General features: G+C 47.8%; 1 protein-coding gene across 3 annotated transcripts in view; it reads right to left on the bottom strand.

The window, feature by feature from the left end:
- LOC147020637 (sorting nexin-6-like) overlaps nt 1-21,981 on the bottom strand; it is a 39,719-nt gene extending 17,738 nt beyond the window's left edge. The window contains exons 1-7 of one of the 3 annotated variants that reach the window (XM_085896176.1): nt 21,852-21,970; nt 21,654-21,722; nt 20,757-20,837; nt 19,307-19,417; nt 17,821-17,942; nt 5,668-5,791; nt 5,289-5,384 (exon numbers count right to left, since the gene is read on the bottom strand). In XM_085896176.1, the coding sequence (XP_085752302.1) occupies nt 5,289-5,384; nt 5,668-5,791; nt 17,821-17,942; nt 19,307-19,417; nt 20,757-20,837; nt 21,654-21,722; nt 21,852-21,947 (699 nt within the window). In that variant the 5' untranslated portion in view covers nt 21,948-21,970. Of the gene's footprint in view, nt 1-5,288; nt 5,385-5,667; nt 5,792-17,820; nt 17,943-19,306; nt 19,418-20,756; nt 20,838-21,653; nt 21,723-21,851 lie in introns of all 3 variants that reach the window. The other 2 variants (XM_085896178.1, XM_085896177.1) reach the window with 2 other exon arrangements.
- Nucleotides 21,982-27,439: the final 5,458 nt, after the last annotated feature.

Raw genomic sequence — 27,439 nt, forward strand, 5'->3', positions numbered from 1 at the left:
TTCAGAAACCCATTAAACTTTTGCTTATAGTATTTTGAGCTCACCTAGACTTTAGTCCAGTGAGCTTATGCGATCGAGCAGTGTCCAGAGGTGAGTGAGTCAATGTGTCCGTAAACACTTCAGTCATTATCGCTTGAACCAAACACACGGTTTTGATGAAACTTGGCCACAAGCCTCATATCTGATGCCTAACGAAGGTGTATTGAGCAGATCAAAATCTGCATTCGTTAAGTCTTTACTGGGCAGGGGGGGGGGGCTCAATTTTAAAATCTGTGCAATGAGATTGCTCTGTAAATGCTGGACTGCAGACTGAATAACGTTTAGGCCTAAGTCACATTTGCTCTACGGCGAGGATACGGGGCCGTACGCCCCCTGAATTGACAGAAACGTGCTGCAGCCGCAGAGTTTCTGCGGTGCCCTCAGGGTGGCCCTACGCCGTTTGGCTATCTTTTACAGGTCGTAAGGTCGCCGTGGAATTATAACGCGGAGTTATAACTTTTTTCATTTCTACGTTCGCCGTAGCAATTCGACAAGCCGAAAAAAAAAAAAAAAAACTGGTTTAAAATTTTTTTTTAACCCATTCGTTACCGTCCGTCTGGCCACACGTTCGCCTTCGGGCCCCCCTGCGGTCACCTTGCGTCTGCCTTGAAAATTCTATGGCCGCCGCAGGAACGCCTTAAGGTCACCGTGCGACATCAAATCAAAGACCGTACGGCAACCCCACATTTTCGGTCTCCACAATTTATAAATACGCCGTGCGGCTCCCCGAAAAATAAAAACATATGTGACTGCCACATTGTGTGACCGTGGAAATACTGCGGCCGCAGATTTTGCAGACCCCACGGCCGCCGTGGCAAATGTAACCTCGGCCTTAGCAAAAACAATGAAGTGTGACATTTTGCACAACAGTCAATCTTGCTCAATGCCAAATCAAATAACATTGAAAAGTAGATTCTCAATCAAGGACATGATTACATATATGAATTCAAAAAGACAGGAGGTGCAAACCCAAAACATCAGAAAAGAAGTAATGGCAGTTGTCAAAAGCACAAAGTTATCTTTTTCAGAGCGAAATAAAGATCCATTTGGATATTGTGTATCCAAGAATGGTGGCATATTTGCACCCCATCCCACCCACCCTTGTGAGTAAGATACAATTGGTGAAAAGAAAGTTTTATTTGACTTCATTTTTTTTTTTTTTCCCCAACAGCAACGAGTTAAATGAAGGATCATAAAATTAATCAAGCCTGGTATTTGTTTAATGGTTAAGGTGGCTGGCTCAAGATCTTAGGGTCTTGAGTTTGAGCCCCTGACAACCGTTGAATCAACACCGGGTGGGTTGACTCGGCCTGTCATCCTTCTGAGGTCAGCAAAACGAGTAACAGCTTATTGGTAACGAGCACATCAGCAGTATAGCCACACCCCCAGAAAATGATGCAGCCAAGCAGCCACAGGCTGCATATAAATAAATAAACAAATTAATCCACCCATTTATTTGGTTAACCACTGGAAGGGGTTCAGTCTCTTGAACGTAGAAGACTCATCAGCCATGAGCTCTCCTCAGCTGACCACATGAGAAACCTGACCTCCAAAGTAAACCTCAGACTGCACATCCATTGTTCAAAGTCATTCCTTGAAAACTCAGAACTACTCAATCTACAAAGACCTTTGTCCATTGCTCAATGGAGCACTACTCTGCCTGCCGGGCTGATGCCCCGACTTCATGTCCATCTCTTCTGGATCCTGTGGAATCAAAAGCTCAACATTTTTAACATCTTCCTTCATTTTTTGGCAAGAGACAGAAGCACAGGGCTTGTTGCTCTCATTGCAGACAGGTTGTTTTCTACCTCTCCCCCAATCTTATTTCCTCTGATCTCACAAACTTCAAACCATCCGCAACTCCTCTTCAAGGCACACGATGAAACTTCCAAAAATCCAGATTTAGGGTACCACTCAACTTTTCTCAAATTGGTGGAAATGCCTTCCTGAGGGGTTTCCATCTCACTCTTCCTTCCAGGGCTTGGAATTGACAGCACATCATCTCCCTTCATTCTCCATCCCCACTCAGTCTTTCCTACACTCAAAGCGCTGTCACACCTTGACGATTTAGCCAGCGTATGCAGACTTATGAAAAATTTGTCGAAAACGCTGGCACATGTCGAATAAGTTATGGGTAAGTTTTGTATACGTTAAGAGCACGCTGAAAAACACTGCCATACGTTGTAGTACACTGGCTTTCATCGTTGTATTTTGCGGTTGTCCTCAAATTTTAGCATGCTTGCAATTTTATGACGTATGCCAGCTTATGACTCACACGTTCCGCTACACTGGCCATAAGTTGTAGGCACGTTACGCGATCGTTGAAACACGTTACTTGTAAGTTACTCATAAATCAAAACACGTCGAGGTAATGTTTAGCGTACCCGAAACTTATTTATAACCTATGAGTAACGTGTTGTAGGCACGTCACACGATCGTTGACACACGTCGAGGCACGTTATTTGTAAGTTGCTCATAAGTCGAAACACGTCGAGGTAATGTTAGGCGTACCCAAAACTTATTTCTAACCTATGAGTAACGTGCTTTGAACCTATGTGTAACGTACCTCCAACGCATATTGACACATTTGATTGACGTCTTCCAGACAACCACAGAACTTACTGAACGAGTTTCTAATTTACAGCTACCGTATAATGGGGTATTGGCAGCGTTTAAAAAAAAACCCAATAACTTCCGATATTTCGTCACGTGCCGTTAAGTCACGTCCGATTGCCTCTTCAGTTTGCTCATGTCTTATTCTTAGTTCCTCCTCTGTGAATATTTTCTGTTTGAGGATATTGTCACGTCGACGTCGAAACTTAAAAGCAAATATCCGAATATATTTTAAAATTCGTGAGACTAAAAAAAAAAACAACAAAAAAACAACAACAACAACCAGATATTTTGTCACGTGCCTTCACGGAGCCAAGGAGAAAAAAAAATAAAATGTGCCTTGACGGAGAAAATAAGTTTCGGGTATGCTAAACATTACCTCGACGTGTTTCGACTTATGAGTAACTTACAAGGAACTTGTGTCAACGATAGCATATCGTGCCTACAACTTATTCCCAGCGTAGCGGAACGTGTGAGCCATACGGGGAGTATGGCGTAAAATTTTCAGCATGCTTGAAATTTCACGACGTACCACGGAATATGACAGCGTACTTCATCGTTTTTCAGCGTGTTCTTAACGTATACACAACTTACCCATACCGTATTCGACGTGTGTCAACGTTTTAGACAAATTTTTCATAGGTCGGCATACGCTGGCTAAATCGTCCAGGTGTGACTGCGTGGTTGACACTTCCAATTCTCAGGCGGTTACGATTTGAATCTGCGTGCGGCAGGTTTTTAACAGGCTACGCCACGAGTTCGTCGGCGATACGTGCAGCGCGCTATGCCTAAGTTAAACTATCGTTGGGCATAGGTTGTGAACGCCGACAACAGGCTAAGCATTCGTTGGTATAAGTTATCTATAAGACAACGAAACGTTCTGTGTCCATTACTAATATGTTATGCATACGACCAACACGTTATGAATACGACCAAAACTTAAAAAAAAACCATCAAAATTTCAGCGTACGCCAACGTTTTACATACATGTTTATACGTTGCCATTGCTGGCTAAATCGTCAAGGTGTGACAGCGCCTTAACACCCTTCTTCGTGCATGTTACGGTTTCCTCCCTGCTCTCATTCATCCATTCCTTCATTCATTTTCTCTCGTCTTGTTGTTAGTCATTTTTCCCTTGCTTGTTGTGTCTGCCCAATGCCTTTTTTGCCCGCTGCCAACATCAGTCTTCCATGAGCCGAAATCTCGAACACAAATAAAATACCCTTGCCTTCCGACCTCATTTGCTTTTGCCTTTTCTATGTTATCCCCTCCCTCCTCTCTTCTGCTTAAATTACATTCACACCCTTCCATAAAAATTTATTAACTGAAACAGACAGTCTCCCTAATGGGCAAACGTGGGACCACTGGAGATGCACTCCCAAAATGAAGAGCTTCGGCATTTTGCAGACATGGTGACTCCATGGTGCAGTTGGGGGGGAAAAAAAAAAAAAAACCGCACGGTAGTTTCAGCCTGTATGTTTTTAAGGGGAATTTGGTTACAATGGAGGACAGTTCTGGAGTTCAAAATCCACACCGAATACACCTTCATAGTAACAAGTTTTAAAATGGATGACGGGTGCACAGCAAGAAAATAAAGAAAGGTGAAATAGAAAAACCCGATCAGCACACGTTCTGAATTGGTCAGAATTGGTTTCCACGGCGAAACCTTTAACTAAACACTCATTACACTAAACTAATCGCACACACACACTCCTTCAGGGACATAAGACAGCCAAAATAACAGGTTGGATGAGGTGGAAGTTTGTTTGGTTTGTGGTTGTCCCATTATGTTGAGACATCAGGGGGCACAGTGTGGTTACCCAGGTCAGGCTCCCCGGCATTCATGTGGTATGCGGGGGGCATAGACTATCCGCCCGTGTGCTGGCTCACCCTTACTTCTTCCAACTCAAATTCACCTCCCAGCCCTTTGCTTAGTAGACAGCAACTGACAACCGGAGCAGCTTGGCAGACAGCAGCACATGACCCTCAGCTAATACAAATTCCGTTGCTTCACTGCTGCTGCATTTGAGCGTGGCTGCTTGATATAACAAAGCCCTTCACTTCCCTCCCTGCCTCATGAGCGTCACGCACGCTCTCCCACGGCAAATAAATCGCTTCAGTGTTTCCACCATCTCAAATGAATGTAAGCGGGGTTCACACACATGGTACGGCCATGTCTACGCGGAATGTGCAGCAGACATTTTTAAACAGAATGTGTGGGGAAGGACAATAGGGAATGATCAAGTACTGGAAGGGAGGAAAGGAGGGTTGTTAGGTTGACAAGACATCTGATCACAATCGTTGCTGAGGTTACAAAACACTTGAACATTAAGAGATAACCCATTCGTATTTAACCCCTCATCGACCCCCCCCCCCCCCCCGAGTCAATTTCATCACAATACATTGCCAACCACATTGTGCACTTAACACTATGCATTCCCAACCCCCCCCCCCGCCACTCCCCAAAATAAAAGCAAATAGCCCACTGTGATATTGCTTCAGATTTGAAATATACATAGATCTTATATTTCCACTGGAATTTGAAGTTTTCTAAACAAATCTGCTGAGCTGGATCACACTGCAAACTGATTTTCCAGGATGTGTTACGGAAAGTTATACAAAGTGCAAGTCAATACTTTCGCTCCTACGATGAGGAGTTCGTCGGCAGTTTTCACGAAGCCTCGCAGGAAGTCGCCCAAACGCTCCTTCACGTTCTTTCCACGTACACCCAACTGCAATGCAAGAGGCAGTGCCAAGGCAAATGCTTTTGGAGGTTGTGCAGAACAACAACGGGAAATTAGTGCAAACAAGAAAACCCCGAGTGATCGACAGCATCTCAGAGTCAAACTGTGCCATGCTGTGCTCCAAGACAATCCAAGACAAGACAGAAGTTCTCCTCAATTTGCAAATTAAAACTTGCACAAATTCAAAGCACAGTAAGATACATTATCACAAACTTAACCTGTGTTCGGAAACATGTCAGACTGTGTACCGACTATTAACTGGTAAACATACCTCCTGTTCATACTCCAGGAACACCTGTAGATTGGAATCCATCCCGAGGACTGGATGCTCAGCCAACCGGCACAGAAACACCTCATGTGCAACCACAGTTTTCTTGAATATGGCAAGGTACTCCCTGCATGGTCAATGATCAATGGCAATCATCCCACAATAAAAATAAACTTTTTTTAAAATCACAATTTATGGTCATCTCATGTATATGCATATGTATATATCATTCTAACCACTTACTCACTGATATTAAAGTTCGGTACCTTCCGGATGACGTAGGAAGTTGAAATTTCACATACTGACTGACATCGAAGCCGATACACCGGTACAAAATAAAATGATTAAAAAAAAATCCAAAATCATAAATCACAGAACCCAAAGAAAGCATCTGTAAATGAAAATATAAATAAACTAGAGGGGGAGCACTTGGGAGAGTGCAAAACCTCCGCCACCAACACTGCTGGGTCACTCAAGTGAACCTTACATCTTATTCATTAAATATGTCAACAGTGCTGACAGCGTTATAGTTCTTTTCTTCAACATTTTTTTTTGGGGGGGGGGGGGTTGGAAATCACTTACAACATGTAGAAATGCAAAAAAAAAAAAAAAAAAAAAAAAAAAAAAATCGAAATTTTGTTGAAAAAAAAAAGTTGCAAAATTTTTTTCTCGAACAATTTTTTTGGGGGGAGTGGGGGGGGGTTGGAAATCACTGAAAACGTAGAAATGCAAAAATTTTTTTGGGGGGGGGGGTGGGACAAAGTCCAAAATCTAACGGCATGATCCTTGGACCATACCTAACCCCCCCACCAAGTTTCGTCGAAATCCGTCGAGGGGTTTTTCCGTAATACTGTTCACAAACAAACAAATAAACCAATGTCACCCTCAGGGTGACCCGTATCTTGCCAAAAGGTGACCACGTGTGACTTCTTTAAGGTCACACTGAGGTGAACAGAGCTGCTATCCACCAGGAGCGACTCCTTGAGGATATATCTGCCTACAAGAGATTCCGATGAGAATCGTTCTAGAGTAACCATGAAAAATATGCGTTTGCCTCATAACGTCACCAAATGACATCATAATGTCTCAAGCTTGACATATCGAGAAAGCACTCATCGAGGTGTTCAATTTGAGGTCCAACACGATATGGTTCTTAAAACTTGAAAATTTGACCTTGGGGTCAAATATATTCGTCCTCAGACGCTAACCATGAAGGTCAAGGCCAATCGCCACCAAAAATTAATCAGTTGAGCGCCAGACCATGAACTATAATCCCATGAAGTTTGAAGACGATCCGATCAAAATTACTCAAAAAATAAGGGTTTCGTCGACTCCCCTGATTTGCGACAAAATGACCTTGACCTTCAAAATTTTGTGCGCTGAAAGGGACCTCTATAGGCCTCTGATATGCGAAGTTACAAAAATTTCCAATGATAACTGTGCTCTGCAGAATTTTTTTTATACGTGATTACAGACAAAAAAAAAAAAACAACAAAAAAAAAAAAAACATACAAGCTGACTAACATATTGTCGCGGATTCGCGCCCGCCGGCGTGCTGACGGCCACGTGACTCGAATCGCGGCACGTCGCCCACCGGACGGACAATCCAGTCGTGACCCTCTCGGACTAACGCCGGGAACCAGTCACGGGTGGACCTTTCGGTCTCACCGCGATCGAGCCAATCGGCCCCCGCGTGGGATAGGGTTGCTCGCCAAATTCGACCTACCTAAGTACCCACACGGAGGGTAGACCGGGCGATCGCACCTCGCCGCAGGTCGACTTCGGACACGGGCCACTTAAGCGACCCGTTCCGTACTATCGGGATAACCGAGCGGTGTTATTCGTCGGCCTCGACGGTTCGATTAATTATCGGGCGTCTTTGCCCACGACCAACCCTTTACGTGAAGCAAGATAGGGATTCAATGAAAGAAATGACGAAGCGAAGCGGGAAAACAGTTCAATAATAAGCACATTTATTTCGCGATGAACGGAAAGCACACATATACAATTCCACCAAAAGCACATGTAAAAGAAGAAGACAAAAAGCAAATGCGACAATGCAGATCTATCCGACTACCGGGCACTCGGCAACACTTATACAATTTTACTTCACAGACGGCGCCGACAACACATTCCCAAAGCAAAAGAAAAGAGAACCACCCTCCAGGATGAGGGGGTAGGCGGGCCTGGGGCCGAGACCGTGTCGGGCCTGCCCGTCTGATGATGAGACGCGAAGTGGCGGGGGTGCCTCAACTCCGCGGGCCTCGCGGACAGTGTCTGGTAGGGGGTGGGAAGGGGGCCCCCTTTTGTCGCACTATCTCAGCGCGGGGGGGAAACAGGAGGGGGTTGCTGATGCTCGGGGAAAGGAGGATTTCACAAAATCGCGGGTCCCGCGACGAGCGTCTCCACCACGACCTCGGTCGCGCCGCCGGCCTTTCTCTCCGCAGTTCCCCGAATCCGACGCGAGCACCCCCTCGTCCGCCTTCGCCTCTCCACAGCTCCGTCCTCTTCACTCCGACTCCGCGAACTCCCAGCTGCGAACTGCTAACTGCGAACTGCTAGCTGCGAACTGCTCTCTTCTCCACTTCCAACTCCGAACTGCTCTCTTCTCCACTTCCAACTCCGAACTGCTCTCTTCTCCACTTCCAACTCCGAACTCTTCCTCCTGCGAACTCAACTGCCTCGACTGACGAACGCGGCCCCTTATATCCCCCGTGGCCTCGCTCCTTCATCTTTGACCCTCTGCCTCCGACCTTTCACCTCTCTTGCTGGCTCCCCATTGGCCCGAGGAAAAGTGGGCGTGAATGCTTTTTGATCCATGAATTTGCATATAGCGACCGCCCTCCAACGCCCTGGAGGCGGGGCCAAATCGCCCCTCGCTCACCGATTGGACGGAACAAAAGTGGGCGTGAGTCGTTTTTGATCCGTTTTTCTGCGGAGAGTCCGCGATGCTTTTGAACACGCTGCTCGGTGCGCGCTCTACACGAGTCCAGCATCGGTGCCCACGAGTGGCGCGAGATGACGGTGATGCGATGGTGGCGAGTTGTGACTGTAAAGGTCGTGGCGGTTGTGGTGAAGCGGCGTTGGGGTTGGTGGTTGTTGTTGTGATGGCTGTTGAGACGTGGTTGGTGGTGATAATAATGGCGGTTGGTCCAAAATAAAGATAGTAAAAGAAAAACGGCTATTCTGAAGAGTCGCAGCCCTCATGAATGACATTTATTCCCTCTAGACAACGGGTTTGGGCCTAACTACACATATACTTACCGAGATATCTCACCTGAGGGACCTGAATGGTGGTTTGCGAATTTGGTCAACCACAACACCACCCCCTCCCCTTTTTACAGACTCGTCCCGAGTCGTCAAATTTTCGTGTGCCATCATGTGTAGTTTTCCCCTAGTACATTTTACCTACGGATCCCTGAGTGCGACATTCATGGTATTCGTGTCCCCAAAATAAATAACCGAAGGGCTGAGTAACTACCTAAACAAACTCACTCACACGGACGACTTAAATAAAATTGCCGGCGCTAGGACAGACATGCCGGGGGCGCACTCATATTTACAGTACATCTTAACCTTAACTTACAAATTTTACACTAAACCATGGCCCAGGATCACTGAACTCTGCAAAAAGAAAGCAGTTAGCAGGGAGCCAGGCTGCCCGCATGCAGTCTCTGGCTCAAACAATGCAGGTGACGGGGAACGTGGCCGGCTGCTCACACGCAGTCCAAGGCCTTCCTTTTTGAACTGAACGCAGTGAACCACAACGGTGCATGGGCTGCACAAACGTAGTCTCCGTGCCAGCTCAAGTGGCACACACAATGAACACAACGAATGGATGGATGAATGGTTTAAACTGAATGCACTGAACCACAACGGTGCATGGGCTGCACAAATGCAGTCTCCGTGCCAGCTCAAGTGGCACACGCAATGAACACAACAAATGGATGGATGAATGGTTGGACGCAAACACGGTGCACGGGCCGCCACTGCAGGCCCGTGTTGTAGCTGCCAACAGGGCAGTTCTTGCAGTTTGCAAACTGTTGCTTTTACGATGATCCCGGCGCGCATGGAAATGAACAGGGAGGGGGGCAAAGCAAAATTGAACGGGGCTGGTGAACGTGGGCAGTGGGCATGGCATGGCAAAGGCAGCAGGCAAACAGCCCGCAGAAGAAGGCCGCTGCAGGCAAACACAGCCGGCAGATGAACTGGCCGGCACAGGCCTTGAAGAAAAACAGCCAGCAGATGAAGTGGCCGGCACAGGCCTTGAAGCAAAACACGGCCAGCGGATGGCACAGGGCTTGCAGCAAAACAACAGCTGCCGATGAAGTTGGCCGGCCTCCGCCTTGAAGCAAAACACGGCCAGCCGATGAAGTTGGCCAGCCTTTGCCGTTCAGTGGAGGTTGGTGGAGGGAGTGCGGTGGTGCTGGCCACTTGGAAGGCGGGCTCGGACCTCCCTACCTGTCTCCCTCCCACGTATCGCCTTTGCCCGTCACTGTACATACCCACTCCCTTAATTTGTGAAAAACCAATTTAGCCCCCACTTATTTTTTTATTTTTACTTCCCCACTATAAATCGTCCCCTAACCCCCTTTACTGTCCTTGTTCGGCTAACCTATCCTGTCACCTAGCCTACTCCCAACCCCTACGTTCCCTTCCCGGAGGGGAATAAGGGAGAGCTAACGTCCTGTGTCGAGGCCCAACGAAGCCTCAGAATGGCCTCCCCAGAGTTCAGCGATCTATAACCAAAGTGGGTCCAGCGGCCCACAACGAGAGCGAGGGGATGGATGGTGCGGAGGGGTACACTTCCTAATCTACTCTAACCATTTAACCGTTAAACTACCCCGGGGCTTTCAACAAGCGCCTCTCGCTTAAACTATTGGTTCTAACAACCCAGATTCCCGTCGCCTGTGTTGGTGTCCTCTCAATTTCGGGCCTCACCCCCCCAATTTTCTCTCCGTGCCCTCACACGGTCTCATGGCTGGGACACGTGGCTCCCTTTGGCAGGCACGACCCTCTGCCCAATCTCCCGCTATGGCACCCCCGGGCACTACACTGCCTCCGAGCCTACCAGCTCCCTAACACCGGGGAGTGCCCCCCATGGCACCTCCCCTGAAACGCACACGTGGCAGGCTGGCTTCCCAGGCCCCTTTCCGAGGGTCACCCGTGCCCACAACACTGCCCACGCGGCCAATGGCGCCCCGGGCCCCCGCACCAAGCAGGCGCACCCGTGCCCACTACGCTATCCCGGCCCCCCATGGGCCCTTGGCCTACCACGGCCGACTAGCCTGGTGCCCGGGGTACCCACTCCGCGATACTCACCTTTCGCAGCCACGCTCCCAAGCCCGTCAACAGGGCTCCTGCACCCCTCCAAATGGGTTTCGAGCCTACATTCCCACCAACAGCAAAACGACCTCCATTTTTCAATTTGACTAACCCAGCTAACTCACTTTACTCTGACCCCGGGGTCCCTTGGGCGGGAGTCACTCCTCCCCCCAATCACTCATCGCACCATGCATTCCCCATTCACTCCATACACACAGACCCGCTGGCCTCACTCACCCACCATGTACTCACCTCCACCTCATAACTCACCAACAACTCTTCAACACACTCACCACTGAACTCTGCCATCCTTCTATCTGCATCCCCTAACTCGTGCTCCCACGTCGTCCCTCAAACTACAGCACGTTCCTTTTAACACTACGTAGCTAAACTACGTCCCCACTACACATTCACAAGTCTGTCACTGTCTCCAAATCTCTAAAATAACTTTCCCAACCTAAATCTGACTAACAATCCCTCTAACTTATCCATTCCACGGACTCCATGAGGACTTACCCCTGCCCCATGAAGTCGGTCTAACTAAGCTAACCCTTCCCCCTAACTAGTTTCCATCCTGTGCCCAGGTAAGGGGGTCTTCCACCCCTTGCCCAGGAATCCTGTGCACCCGAAAGTGAGGCTTGTTTTTTTTTTTTTTTTTCATGCGCAGCACCAGCGCGGCAACTCGCGCACTTTGCACCTGCCCGTGACGTCATGCAGCTGCACGTGTTCCTCGTCCCTCCTTGGACGGTACCATCCGGCAGGGATACCCCTCCTGCCGGATTCCAACCCCACGTGCAGCCATGACGTCACCGTGCGCAAAAAAAAAAACAAGCCCCACGTCTCGAGGGGTTCCCCACGCGAACATATGTGCTTTGCCCGTTGGAGCTGAACACACACGATCGCGTGGAGAACCCGTCCGGTCCAAATCCGTAATCCTGCCTAAACTTTGTCCGTCCGCGGGATCGGCAAATCCACCGCTGGCGTTTCCGGACCGGGACTTCACTCTCGCAAGCGAGCACGTGGTGGCCTCGTGCGTTGCACAGCACGGACCTCGTGCTCACTGCTGGGTGAACCCTGCACGGTCCCCGAAACAGCAACAGCCGCTACTCGGCTTTCTTTCCTCACATGTCGCCGTCGTCGCCATTCCACACACGCACTCGCGAGTGTTACGACGCTCACACTCCATTCCATTACATTCACACCGGGAGACGTGGCTGCGTGCTCCCGCATGCCAACCGACATCTCCCTCACATACCGCTCTCTCACACACACGGTCTCCCTTGCATAAACCATACCACTCACACGTGGTGCCTCATCCACACACCGTCCCTCACTCACACACGCGGGGGCACTCAACCGCGGTGCCTCATCCACACTGGCCGTTTCATCCACACACGTGGGGGCACTCACCCGCGGTGCCTCATCCACACAGGCCGTTTCATCCACACACACGGCCTCACTCACACACGGTGCCTCATCCACACACGGCGTGCTGGGAAGCACGTACTCCGGCACCATCGCCACCACACCACTCACACGGGGTCGCTTCCACACACGGGGATGCACTCACACCTTGCACCACACACACAGGGACAACCACACTGGGGATTTGTGTCCCCACAAGGGTCTCTGGGGCCTCTATACCCCCCAAGCTCTCCGTGCACCCGTCCACAACACTCCTCCCCTCGAACTCGCAAAGCACGACCGAACTCACCTGGTCGTGACTCGCCTCAAGGGGGCATACTCGCTCCCCTCGTTCCTGGAGGAGGCCATCCCGCTGCTCGCACTGGGTCTCTACCCAGTCCGCCAGATCACCCCCATTATCCTCCACCACCTCCGTGTGTGTGTGTGCGTCACTAACCTTGTCCAATTCACCCTCTATCTCCCGTGTCTCTATACATTTAATTCTTTCTGTCGTCTCCTCGTGTCTATTGGTCTCTGCTTCTTTCTGGCGTCTTCCCCTTATCTTTATGTAGGTCAACCTTGCTTTCTCTTTAAGTCGCTCCCGTCCTTCCCTGTTTTTCACTCCTTGCTCTTTCACGATCTCCGCGTACCTCATCCTTGCTTTCCGTATTAATTGTTCTTTTCTCTCCCTCGCAATTACTTTCACCTCGTCTCTTGTCTCCCGAATTACTTTTTCCTTACCCGCCTCCACCGCGGGCCCGACAGCCGTTGCACGCCTTTCCAGCTCGTTCGTTCCTACACGTGGAGTCGCCATTTTAAGCTCCCTGCTAACGGCCTTCATGCCCGCCTGCAGGCATCGGCCCATGTTCTGCGTCTCACCCCGGAGCTTTTTCATTTCTTTTTTCATTTCGTTTTTCATTTCATTTGTATTTGTATCCATCTTTTTGTTCATGCCTTTCATTTCGTTTTTCATATCCGCATTCATCTTTGCCAGCATGGTGATTAGCTGGGCCATGTCGGGTGCGCTTGAGTGAGCCGTTTCGGCAGGGGTTGGGGAAGGGTTTTTTTGGAGAGGGGGAGGGGAGGTGTCATACACCGCGGCCGCTGCCGCACCCATTTCGGGCTCTGGGTTCAGTTGGGCGAGTTCGTTTTCCTGCACAACCAACATTTCCTGCACAGGGATTTCATCCTGAGCCATGGATTCTACACATTCTACATCCATTTCTAATACCCCCGGCTCCCGCTCGCCTTGAGACGCCATCTTGCTTCTCTTAAAGGGTTAATTTGAATCGCTCGTAATTTGGAGGGAATCGGGGGTCGCTTCTCTCACCCCTGGACCGATTCCCGTGAATTTAGCCGGAGACAGGAGAGCCCGTTTTCCCGTTCTCCGTTACCAGTGCCGTGAGGAGGGCGATGGGTTTGTATCCCACTCCTGACACCAGTGTCGCGGATTCGCGCCCGCCGGCGTGCTGACGGCCACGTGACTCGAATCGCGGCACGTCGCCCACCGGACGGACAATCCAGTCGTGACCCTCTCGGACTAACGCCGGGAACCAGTCACGGGTGGACCTTTCGGTCTCACCGCGATCGAGCCAATCGGCCCCCGCGTGGGATAGGGTTGCTCGCCAAATTCGACCTACCTAAGTACCCACACGGAGGGTAGACCGGGTGATCGCACCTCGCCGCAGGTCGACTTCGGACACGGGCCACTTAAGCGACCCGTTCCGTACTATCGGGATAACCGAGCGGTGTTATTCGTCGGTTCGATTAATTATCGGGCGTCTTTGCCCACGACCAACCCTTTACGTGAAGCAAGATGGGGATTCAATGAAAGAAATGACGAAGCGAAGCGGGAAAACAGTTCAATAATAAGCACATTTATTTCGCGATGAACGGAAAGCACACATATACAATTCCACCAAAAGCACATGTAAAAGAAGAAGACAAAAAGCAAATGCGACAATGCAGATCTATCCGACTACCGGGCACTCGGCAACACTTATACAATTTTACTTCACAGACGGCGCCGACAACACATTCCCAAAGCAAAAGAAAAGAGAACCACCCTCCAGGATGAGGGGGTAGGCGGGCCTGGGGCCGAGACCGTGTCGGGCCTACCCGTCTGATGATGAGACGCGAAGTGGCGGTGGTGCCTCAACTCCGCGGGCCTCGCGGACAGTGTCTGGTAGGGGGTGGGAAGGGGGCCCCCTTTTGTCGCACTATCTCAGCGCGGGGGGGAAACAGGAGGGGGTTGCTGATGCTCGGGGAAAGGAGGATATCACAAAATCGCGGGTCCCGCGACGAGCGTCTCCACCACGACCTCGGTCGCGCCGCCGGCCTTTCTCTCCGCAGTTCCCCGAATCCGACGCGAGCACCCCTTCGTCCGCCTTCGCCGCCTCTCCACAGCTCCGTCCTCTTCACTCCGACTCCGCGAACTCCCAACTGCGAACTACTAACTGCAAACTACTAACTGCAAACTACTAACTGCAAACTGCTAGCTGCGAACTGCTCTCTTCTCCACTTCCAACTCCGAACTCTTCCTCCTGCGAACTCAACTGCCTCGACTGACTAACGCAGCCCCTTATATCCCCCGTGGCCTCGCTCCTTCATCTTTGACCCTCTGCCTCCGACCTTTCACCTCTCTTGCTGGCTCCCCATTGGCCCGAGGAAAAGTGGGCGTGAATGCTTTTTGATCCATGAATTTGCATATAGCGACCGCTCTCCAACGCCCTGGAGGCGGGGCCAAATCGCCCCTCGCTCACCGATTGGACGGAACAAAAGTGGGCGCGAGTCGTTTTTGATCCGTTTTTCTGCGGAGAGTCCGCGATGCTTTTGAACACGCTGCTCGGTGCGCGCTCTACACGAGTCCAGCATCGGTGCCCACGAGTGGCGCGAGATGACGGTGATGCGATGGTGGCGAGTTGTGACGGTAAAGGTCGTGGCGGTTGTGGTGAAGCGGCGTTGTGGTTGGTGGTTGTTGTTGTGATGGCTGTTGAGACGTGGTTGGTGGTGGTAATAATGGCGGTTGGTCCAAAATAAAGATAGTAAAAGAAAAACGGCTATTCTGAAGAGTCGCAGCCCTCATGAATGACATTTATTCCCTCTAGACAACGCGTTTGGGCCTAATTACACATATACTTACCGAGATATCTCACCTGAGGGACCTGAATGGTGGTTTGCGAATTTGGTCAACCACAACAATATCTTGCAAAAACTTCGTTTTGGCAAGATAACAAACAAACAAACAGAAAGGGGTGAAAACAGTAACCTCCGATCTTCGATGGCGGAGGTTAATGAAAAATAAATGCAGGTGAGCGACCCGAGACAATGGGGAAGCACGGTAATTTTGCTTGCTGATGGACATCGAAGCCAATCCACTGGGGAAAACAAATAAATAAAATCACAGAACCATCAAAATGCATCCGTAAATTAAAAATATTCAATATCACAACCGTTGGAAAGTGTTCGAAAATGAAAAATATATATATATATATTAAAAAAAAAATAATAATAATACAGTTAAGCGACCTGAGAATGGGAAAGCACGGTTCATTATTGTTTACAATGTGCAAGCATACTCCACGAGTATATTAAGCTAATGCTGTTTGTCTGCGTGACCCTGAAATACAGAAACACTCCTCAGAGAAAGATTATCAAGTAGAAGTTGCTTCAAATTAATCCAAACCGACAAGAAAATCAAAAAAAATTTTTTTTTCAAACAAAATATTGAGCACCCAGGCGGTGTATAGGCAACAAATCACCACCTTGATCATTCTCAATTTTATTTTTTCTTTGCTGTTAAGAAACATAACCACCGATTTTTGAGCTGTTTCAAACGGTGCAACAAAAGGCTTCCTTTCCCCCCCATTTTTTTTTTTTGATATTGCGGTATTTTCACAACGGACTTCTGCGAGTTATCAAATAATCATTACTTGCAAATCTCATGGCAGAACACTCCAGCAAGTCTCCTTCATAAAGGTCATGGTGGCACCTCGTCAAATCTGTCTCTTGTGTGCTCCCCTCCCTCTCCCTCAAAGGGCATGTCTGTAAATTCAGTCCAACACGAGACAACGCCTTCATTCTGTTTTCCAACAAATCTCATGTAACAAACCTATCCCGGTATGTCGCCATCTTTCCCCTTGTAACTAATGTGTACTGGATTGTGCAGCCTCGCACGAAAAGGCAGAAAAAGTTGTCTTGCCTCGACCCTAGTCTGGGTGCTCACGGTCTAAAATCATGCTCTTCTGCTCTTGCTTCTCCACCGCCTGCTCTATTCAAACAAATGGCGCGTTGGTCACATCATTCCCATCCAGAAGGAGGATACAAAAAAAACTGATCCTCAATTTCAGAGCAGCAAGCTTGCTACCAATTATGTACAAAGCAATGGAATCCATCATTGCTACCAATGTCAAGCCTTTCCTGAAAATCACCCTATCTGTTTCAACAGTCAGTTGCTGAAAGAGGCATGTTCGGTCTCTTGATTGTCTCTTCAAGGCCTTTGTCTGTAACCCAATGGAGTAATGCTCTCCTCCATGGGCTGTCACCCCAGCATAACATTCTTCTCCCCGAGATTCTGGGGAATCTAAACATTGGAATCTCCCATGATGAGGCAGAAGCACCATGTCTGTTGCTTTCAAATCACAGGCAGTTGGGTGGTTTCTATGTTCGTTTGTTTTTTTTTTTTCCTTCAAACTACCTCTTCACCGATATTGTTACCTCTGCTCTCAGTCCTCCAACATGGATGCATTATTCCATTAATATGCTCCTGGTTATTCTTCCAAATCTCGGCCAACGACACATCTCAACTTTCCCCCCCTCCCCCCCTTGCTTCTTCCATCTGGGGAACCACCTTCCAGAGGCTATTCTTTCCCATTCTTCCCTCCATGGCTGCAAGCAGACAATGCAACACCACCACCAGTCATCTACCTTCCTGATTAATGATGTTTATTGCCCCCATTTAACCTTCCCAACCCAACCCTCCGACATGCAGGTTTCAGTGTTTCCTCCCCTTCTCTCTTCCTTTCCCGTTCGGTCATTCCCTTGCTGGTTATGCCCGATTGCTTACCCTCACACGGCAAATGTAAACAATATTTTAACAGAGATGGGATAGGATGGGAAGTTCTAAATCATCCTCCAAAACAAATCGTATGTCAGACTTTTCACCTTTTGACTTTTTATCTCTGACAACCCAAAGACATGAGCAACCGTCAACATTTCTGTGCTTTTTAATTTTCTTAAAAGAAAAGTTAAAGTCAATCGTGGACTACCTCGTATTTTAGGGCAAAAGCAAATTCAACTGCAGACACATCCAATCCACATTTATGTCGTTTATCATATTCAACAAACGTCCTTTCACCCAAATAGATTCAAAACCTCGAATAGAAATCGACATGCCAACAAAATAATGGAGAGAAAAGTTGTGCTTACGCCTCCAGTTCCTGCTTCATTTTCGCAAACTCTTCCTTAGTCATAGTTGCTTCCCCCTCCCCAAGCTGCTGAAGCTTCTCTCTCGAAGTATCAAAGTCAGGGCAGGGCGGTGCTGGAGGTATCTGTCCAACACACCATAGGCAAAGTTATCCACAGTATCCTACAAATTACCAGCTGGTTACCTCCACCACCGAAAAGGTAGTTGGAGGTCATGTATTCACCCCTGTCTGTCCGTTCGTGAGCAGAATATCTCAAAAGGTTGTGGACAGATTTGTATCAAATGTGGTGGACAGGTTGAGTGTGCGACAAGGACGAATGGATTAGATTTTGGTGAAGATCAGATCCTTCAATTCTTTCAGCGATTCTTCACAATTAAGAGGTGGTGTCCAAAAATGATGTATAGCATGATAGCTCAAAACATTACGGATGGTTATCATGAAAGTTGGTGGACGAATTGGTGAGGTGACAAGAATAAGCAGATTAGATTTTGGTTCAGGTCCGGATCCAGTTCTGGCCAATCAGTGGGATAAAAAATAAAAAACAAACAAACTGTTCAGCTTGGTCGAGGGATGTGTTTGACCGAATGCTGTTTTAGTTTAACAGTTTTGCTTTTGGAGCCATACACTAAATGGGGGATGTGGGTGGGATAACTTGGCAGCCATGATTGCAATCATCTGAAAATATTGGGCATTGTGCATCATTTGTATAAATAATACTTGTACGAACAAACCATTACATCTAATAAAACACTATTTTGTGGAACCCAACCAAAAATAAATTATGATCTTTTTATTTTAATTCTAAAAATAAATATATATATATATATGTAAAAAAATTTAAACATTGGAACCCAACATCCAAATTCACGCATGGTACAGGATAGCTTGAAAGTTGCTTTACCCCTTGCCAGTAGAGCATACATTATTAAACTCTTAATATACAGTACAGGTTTTATTGTGCAGTACTTACAATAATTATTGTACCGCACTTGAGCAATTGTTTGGCCTGCGTGTGCCCTTTTGTGTACCCAAACACAAGCAACCAATCTCTCTTTGACACCAATAACCCATGTCCGCCACGCCGTCTAACTTCCGACCGACTCAGTGAGTCGGTGTTGCCGCTTACCATGGCAGGGGAGGACGGAGGGGAAGGGAAGGAGCCGGGTGTGAGAAATTTAGCACAGGTAAAGTGACTTTCAAGCCACCCTGTAGATAGTCAAGCACAAAGGAAATTGATGAGAAAACAAGAAACCAAAACTACCATATTCACAAAAGATTTAATTACACACTTCCATATTCTATCCAATCAAAATATTACATCTCTTGATTGGGAAATGATCACGTAGTCCGATAGATCTTACGCACAAATCAAATAGTTTGATCACATTCCCAATTTAAATCACACAGGAACATTTCACGTTCCTTTTAATATTATGGTTCGGGTACTTCGCCATCGCTTCAACATCAAACCCACCGCCAGCACGTACAATAATTCCAGCGTAATCCTTGTTCTCCACGTAGACATTGTGTAGCCAAGTGAACTCCTCATGGTCACGTACAACGGAACTTTCACGCTTCTTGAAATGTGGCAGTGTTGTCTGAAAACAAGACGAACAACCTCACGTTTATCGTCAGCTATTCATCGTGTGGGTGTGTGCATCTTGTATGGCAAGCGACCTGCATTATTTTGTTGCCGAAAAACCCACGGACCCTTTTTACAATCGGCAAAACCCGTATTTGGACGGAATGTTGATGAGAAGGGGCAGACAGGGAACCACAATTTGGCCTTCCGTTTCCAGTGGTTCAGCACATGCTCGTCCAACCACACGGCAATGCCGAAGAAGAGGGATGGATCTTCTCACAAGAACAAGACCAATTTCCAAGGGTGCTTGTGAATCGAGCTCACACTGCCTCCCCCTCTCCGCACGTGCAAAACCAGACGTCACAAGGTTTGATCCACTGATACGTCGCCGCAAAGGCCAAAAACAAAAAACCTGGAAAGAATACAACGCAGAGGCCAGTCGCACGGAGTCACTCGTCCACGTCGGTGTGACTGACCTTGCATTGATCGGTGTTTTACGATCGAGACGATTCTGTAGTTCGACTGTAGAAGTGAATGTTTGGGAAGAGTTATCAACAGGCGCAAGGCCACCTCGTCAATATACGACCATCTGGGTATTCTGGCGTCTTTAGTGTCACCGACATCTCCAACCCGTTTATTTGTCGAGTCTTTATACCAAACTAGTACGTGCCCATATGTGCGTGCAAAAAAAAAAAAAAACAACTTTCAAACTTCGTGCCAGAAACAACAACAGCCACACAGGCTGTTCCTTCGCTCTCATGTGCCCATAAGTGCAAACCCCAAAAAAACAACTTTCAAACAACCACACAGGCCGTTCCTTCGCTCTCATAAACGACGACTGGATTGGGTCATTGTGTTTATCTATAAATGCGCACAAGAAATCGAGAAATTATTAGAATACAGTAAGTCATCACTATCCGGAAGTCCGTAGGTTGTAACCCGTAATGGGGAACGCGGCTGAGGATCTCTTCCCCCATCGGCCACACCTACGCAGCAACGTGTCCTGTCATTGGTTTGGGAAATAAATGGCCATAACTTGGGAACCACTTGTCCGATTAATATCAAACCTTGAAAAGGCACATCCTCAGGCCCCCAGCAATATACCTGGCAAGTTTCAATGAGATCGGACCAGCGGTTGTCAAGAAACAGCGGTCACGAGCACGTGCACACAATTAAAGATGAATGAATGGCATACGACGTCCTGCTGCACCGGTAGCAGCGCATGTACATTGCATGGTGCAATACAACATATAAAAGTTTAAAAAGCGTAATCTCAAATAAAAAAAAATAAAAAAAAATCACTTTGCTTACGTCACAATCCACTGTATTATAACAATACTGTACGATCTGCTCACCGTGGTATGCACTGTAAACTTGACTTTCTCCTTTTCACTCAGAGCGTCGGAGATGTCGATCTGAAGAGGCTGCCTGTCGGCCTGGTGAACACAACAACGATTTAGAAACATTCAAATGCTCCACGTACGGTGGCAGCATCACCAAAACGCATCACAGACGCCGTGCTGCCGAGGCTGCACATCCATGTTGTTACCAGTCACGAGCTACAGGCCGAGTTCGCTCACACGCTCAAGCTTTGAGCATCGCAAGATTTACAACATACGGACAAGGAACTCGTGTGCAACACGTCACGCACGTTGTTGGACTTCAGCACGCGTTCGATTCAACAAAGCGGGAAACCGCGCACGGTTATATTAAATGAGGCGGTGTATAGGTATCGTTAAAAACATTAAAAAAAAAAAGAAAAAGAAAAAAAAAGAACAAACTTCCCCGATATTAACGATACAACCGTGCAATCAATAATATAACCGAAACCCTCTGTAATACTGCGTTCACTTATCAGGAGGAATCTTGAGGAGAATAATTTACACTTCAAGGCCTTGATGCAGTACGAGTGGAGGCAATCCCACCGATCGTGATCCTCACGTGATGCCGATCGTGTTCCTGACATGACGCGATTAAAAAAAAAAATTTTTTTTTTTTTTTTTTTAAACAAAGCTCAACTTTCCGTGCGATGTGAAGCTTTTAGTTAAACAGATCCAAAAATATTACTTCGATTTTGAGGTTGGCAGAAGGAAAAAAAAAAAAGTCGTCAAAGCGGAACCGAGCGGGAAGATCGGCTTTCGTTTAAAGTTTTACATTTCCTTTAAATCCACAACAGCTTCATCGGAAGGAATACCACCACGTCCCTCCAAGTGAGAGAGAGAGAGAGAGAGATCCAACAAAAGAACACAAACCGCAACTTTGTCTTCATCCGATGTCTTCACGCCGTTGCCGTTGTTGCCGTCATCGTCATCCACGCATTCCTGCATGAGGTAACAAACTCAGAGCACGTAACGTACACGGCAAGGAGCACCCGTCACTCGGCCCACCCGTGTGAGAATCGTCATAACGGGGGAAACTTTGGAACATCTTGTCACGGCCGGTCCACTCACCATCATGGCTGGCTCGTACGGCCGCGCCCCGCCGAAAGGGGCGGAACGTTGCATCGCAAATGCCTCCAATTCCACCGGACTGGGCTCCTCCCCCATCGAGCTCTGGAATTTATAGGTGAAGTACAGTGTGTACAGTACGCCATTGTACACACTGTACGCCGCTGGGCCCACGGCGATTCGAGATACAAGTTTCCTTTCACGAATGCTCTACAGTACGGACTTTAGAGTACTGTACTGTACTGTACTGTACTGTACTGTACTGTGTCATTTTGGCATACCCCCAAAAGTACTGTGTAATTAGTATTTATGATAAGAGATATTATTGTTGAAGTTCCTCCAAATAAATGCTTGGACATGTTTTTTTGGGTATTTTCTCAAGGTTGGATTTTTTTTTTTTAACTCGTTGATGCAGGTAGGTCAACAGCAGGGTCAGGTGGCAGGTGAACAGCAGGGTCAGGTGGCAGGTGAACAGCAGGGTCAGGTGGCAGGTGAACAGCAGGGTCAGGTGGCAGGTCAACAGCAGGGTCAGGTGGCAGGTGAACAGCAGGGTCAGGTGGCAGGTCAACAGCAGGGTCAGGTGGCAGGTCAACAGCAGGGTCAGGTGGCAGGTGAACAGCAGGGTCAGGTGGCAGGTCAACAGCAGGGTCAGGTGGCAGGTCAACAGCAGCGTCAGGTGGCAGGTCAACAGCAGGGTCAGGTGGCAGGTGAACAGCAGGGTCAGGTGGCAGGTCAACAGCAGGGTCAGGTGGCAGGTGAACAGCAGGGTCAGGTGGCAGGTCAACAGCAAGGTCAGGTGGCAGGTCAACAGCAGGGTCAGGTGGCAGGTGAACAGCAGGGTCAGGTGGCAGGTCAACAGCAGGGTCAGGTGGCAGGTGAACAGCAGGGTCAGGTGGCAGGTGAACAGCAGGGTCAGGTGGCAGGTGAACAGCAGGGTCAGGTGGCAGGTCAACAGCAGGGTCAGGTGGCAGGGCAGCAGCAGGGTCAGGTGGCAAGGCAGCAGCAGGGTCAGGTGGCAGGTCAACAGCAGGGTCAGGTGGCAGGTCAACAGCAGGGTCAGGTGGCAGGTCAACAGCAGGGTCAGGTAGCAGGGTCAGGTGGCAGGTCAACAGCAGGGTCAGGTGGCAGGGCAGCAGCAGGGTCAGGTGGCAGGGCAGCAGCAGGTCAGGTGGCAGGTCAAAAGCAGGGTCAGGTGGCAGGTCAACAGCAGGGTCAGGTGGCAGGGCAGCAGCAGAGTCAGGTGGCAGGTCAACAGCAGGGTCAGGTGGCAGGTCAACAGCAGGGTCAGGTGGCAGGTCAACAGCGAACCGACTCTACCTCTGGAGCACCGTCCTGCACAAGGAAGGAGGGGCCCGTCAACGTGAGTTGCAGCACTTACCGCAGGTGTCAGTTGTGGTCGTTGTGAAGTGTGAAGGCAGACACGACGTCACATCCAGTGAACGCATGGAAGTATGGGATCCCTCTAGTTTTCTCAGGCCCTATTGCAGAAACGACCTCATGGACTGGAATCCATCGCACCTTGGCTCCCTGGCCAAAGGCAATCCACAAGTTCTCAAGACGTAGTTCCTGTAAGGATGGCAGTACAGATATTGCTATGACTAGTACGTCCGTGTCATTAGCCTTAATGATAATGGACTTGCTACCATCCGTCGTTGCATCCCTGGCGTGTACAAATATTCGAGTGTCAGCTTCTTCATGACAACATGGAGACACAGCATCCAGTGACTTCCTTGTGTTGCTAATGGCATTTTCTCCTTTTGTGACAATGACTGTGCTTGTCATCTGTGCTTCACACATCTTAAGTGAAACAGCTCAGTCTTGTTGCTGTCATCTTGAAGAAAGCTTCTCCAGTTACTTGGGGTCTTACTGGTTCCTGTCACTCTTCTTCTGATTCCTTGCCCCCTTTTCAACCTTGCCTCAGACTTCAGACTTGACTTCTTGTACACATCAAACACTACGTCCACCCTCTCATACCTGGCACCATAGGATTCCACCTTTGGGATGATGTCTTCTTTAGCATAATCATCAAATATCTTTGAAGTGCGTGGAGGTAGGGCGTTGATAAGTGCTGAGCCATCAACGATGACTGCATCTCCCCTTGGTTCTCTGTCTGGGATGTTCACTTGCGCTTCAAGAATTTCAGCCAGCTGTGACTTCAGTATTTTTGAAGTTTTAATTTTTTGTTTTCAAATTTTTCAAAATTTGGATTTTCAAATGGCCAATCGGGCAGATTTGATCAGAAAGCCCTGCAGAACAGAAATGCCAAATTTGATGGTTGTATCATAATTTGCACGATTTTTTTTTACGATCTACGACACTACTTTCTGTTTATCCAACCCAACGCTTTCCAAATCAGATGGTGTAAAGATTTCAAGCTACCCCCCTTTCAAGTTACCTCCCAGTAATCTGAAATCGATTTTCAAGTTACCCCCTACGATTTCAGATGACCCCCCCCCTCAAAACATTTATTTATTTATTTATTTATTTTTACAGAAAATAGTAATTTAACTGATATTGAAAACTAATTAGGGAAAAACCATTGACCACGTGACATCCTTTAAAGAGTTTGCAATGAATTTTGATTTTATTATGAATGATTTTATTTTAATATTGTTATTAATTGAAATCAGTATTTCTCATACAGTTATAGTTTTTGCCACATTTTTATGAAATCCTTCTTCGATATATTCGATTCAAAGACATACTGGTATATCTTTTTAACCAACTCAGACTATATTTACAATTATGGAAACAACGCAATAAAATCAATGTATAAGAAAGGCAATGAAAACAGCTTATTTTTAATTCACAATTTTCACCGCGGAAGGATGACAGGCTGAGTGCGCAGCCTGGTGTCGGCTCAGTGGTTCCGGTGGTGACTTGGGATCCTCGGGTCCTGAGTTCAAATCCCGCTCAGCTGTCAAATTAATACCAGGTGGGGTTAACTCGGCCTGTCATCCTTCCGATGTCGGCGAAATGAGTACCAGTTCCAGTGTGTGTACTGGTAGAGGGGCACTGCATCAGCGACACAGTCGCGCTTTAAGAAATGATAGCTACCCTGGCAGCTTAGCTGCCATACGACCATCACCACCAATACAATGAACATTTTTGTGACATTTTTTATGTTTCCAGATTTTGAGACGAGTTTTCAATCTTGTATGTTTTAAGTGTTCTATTCAATAAACGTATCATGAGTTGTGGGCATCTGAATTTATCATTTCAGCTGAATCAGGGAGGGGGGTAACTTGAAAGTGCGGGGGTAATCTGAAATCGATTTCAAGCTACCCCCGGGGGGGTAACTTGAAATCGATTTCAGATTACCGGGAGGTAACTTGAAAAGGGGGGTAGCTTGAAATCTTTACACCGGCTCAAATGCGAAGAGGGTAACCTGAAAGTTGTTCTCCTGGCAGCTCCATACCTGTTCGCGCGTGGTGCTCATTTACACACCTGTGACGATACACGTGACAATTTCACGCCGGCATGGGTTACCCTCGTGCAAAAACATGATTCACCGGAATACTTGACAACTAGTGCAGTACCATCAAGCTGGAAAAATGCAACTGTGTAGTGTATGTGTAATTCAGATCTATACAAAGAGGTGATTCGAAGGATCTGAGAAATCACCGACCAATGAGTTTGTTCCACATTTACAAACCTAACACAAAAGTGACCACAAATCGATTGACGAGGAAACTAGAATGGCACTGGTTAGAGCGCACACCTCTGCCAGGCTGAACAGTTTATGTTTTGTTTCCCACTGATGGACTGGATCTGGATCTGGATCTCTAAAATCGAATTTGCTTGTTCTTGTCTCACAACCAGCTCATCCACCTAGCTTTGTCATAACTTGTCCATAATGTTTTGAAATATCATGCATGTGTTGTTTTTGGACCGATCTCTCAATGGTGAAGAATTACTTTGCAAAATTAGAAAAGAATTCTTGGATCCGGATCGGGATCTTCACCTAAATCGAATCAATTCATCCTTGTCACACGTCCAAATCCGTCCATAACTTTTTGAGATATCCTTCTCACAGACAGACAAACAGACGGGGTGAAAACATAGCCTCCGTCTATCTTCGCTGCCAGAGGTAATAAGATGAATTTTTTTGGGGGGGAGGGTTGGTTGGTTGGTTGGTTGGGGTTGGTGGGTGGCTGGTGGGTGGCTCGTGTTTTGGATTGATGTGTCTTGGTGTGTTTGTGCTGGCTCACAAGTGGGGGCCTCGTGCTGTGGCAAGAATAGCTCCTGCTGCAGCTGGAATGCAAGACTCACAACGGTGCTGACCTCGTCTCTGGTGCTAGTTCTTGCTCCTGACTCTCTTGGCACCGACTCACCCTGGTGACCACTCTTCCACTGCGAGGCACTGACGAACTCCACTGGCTCTGGTGTTCACCCTGATTAGTCTCAGGCACTGACTCGACCCTTGACTCTTCTTGACCCTTACCTCTCCTTGACCCCCCCATCCCCAGCACCCTCTGCTTGACTGATTCTGGCCACTGTTGACTACCCCCGTGGGGTTCTCTGCAGCTGTCTTTTCTCGCTACCGCCTCACGTCACCCTTTGTGAAGCTTTCCTTCTGCCCACGAGGGTTGTGGATGTGCTCCTGCTGTGAGGAAGTTGCTCATGTGGCTCCACCATGTCAACACAGCTGTGTCTGAAGTCGCTCATGTGCACATGTCATGTGGATGAACCATATGGAACATGTGCAGCAGCCATTTTGTTGCAGTTGCATGGGGCTCACATGTGGAATCGCCATCCGTGGGAAAGGTGAGAAAGAGACAGACACAAGGGCTAGGGAGACAAGGAGCTTCCTATACATCCTATCCTGGTCGTTCCTAACTCTGGTTACAGAACACTTATGTGTTTCTGGGTCACAGGGTAGTTGTTCTCGACTTATCAAACTTTCTCTCTCGCTCTCTTTCTCTCTACTTTACTTTTCCCGGAGTGATTGAGGCACGCCTGTCTTTAGTTAAGTAAGATTGTATCGGGGCTATTTATGTGCTCAGGGATAATTGCTTTGTGACACTGCTCTTGTAAATACTTGCCATGTGAATTGTGCCTGTAAATACATGCTTTCAAATTTTTGGTAAACTGTTTCAAACCTGCTTGATTGTCTTTTTCCATTATTGGCTTGATTTTCGCATATGTAATAAGCAGGATGTTATACTCGATCAATTCGCTCCATTAGATAGCCAACCTCCCATCCACTGTTTTGTTTGGCCGTACATAATAAGTAGATACTAAGGTGAGATGTCGAGAGCGCGGTCCCCATTCTGGGCAGGGCCAAATCACCGGTAAAGTAACGCGAGCCTTGGATCGGGGACCCAGCCAGACTTACCTCTTTAGACAGCGTCTGTGGTTGCTCAGCAACACGGTGGGACGCGGAGTTATCCGGGGCTTGCGGCTTCAGAGTCCGAGGTCGAGTAACGGGTCCAAACAACCCCCTCGTGAACCCCACGCCCACTCCGAAACCCGTAACAGTATTTCGGTACCCCAGCAGCTTCATTGTTATGGAATTTATTGAACGTTGGGAAAAACATTAATGCACAGTATCACAGTGAATTATTAGTATTATTTTTTTTTTACATGAT

Source organism: Eptatretus burgeri, chromosome 9 (genome assembly GCF_056783735.1).
Source record: "Eptatretus burgeri isolate ZD-2024b chromosome 9, Ebu_testis_v1, whole genome shotgun sequence".
Lineage (NCBI taxonomy): Eukaryota > Metazoa > Chordata > Myxini > Myxiniformes > Myxinidae > Eptatretus > Eptatretus burgeri.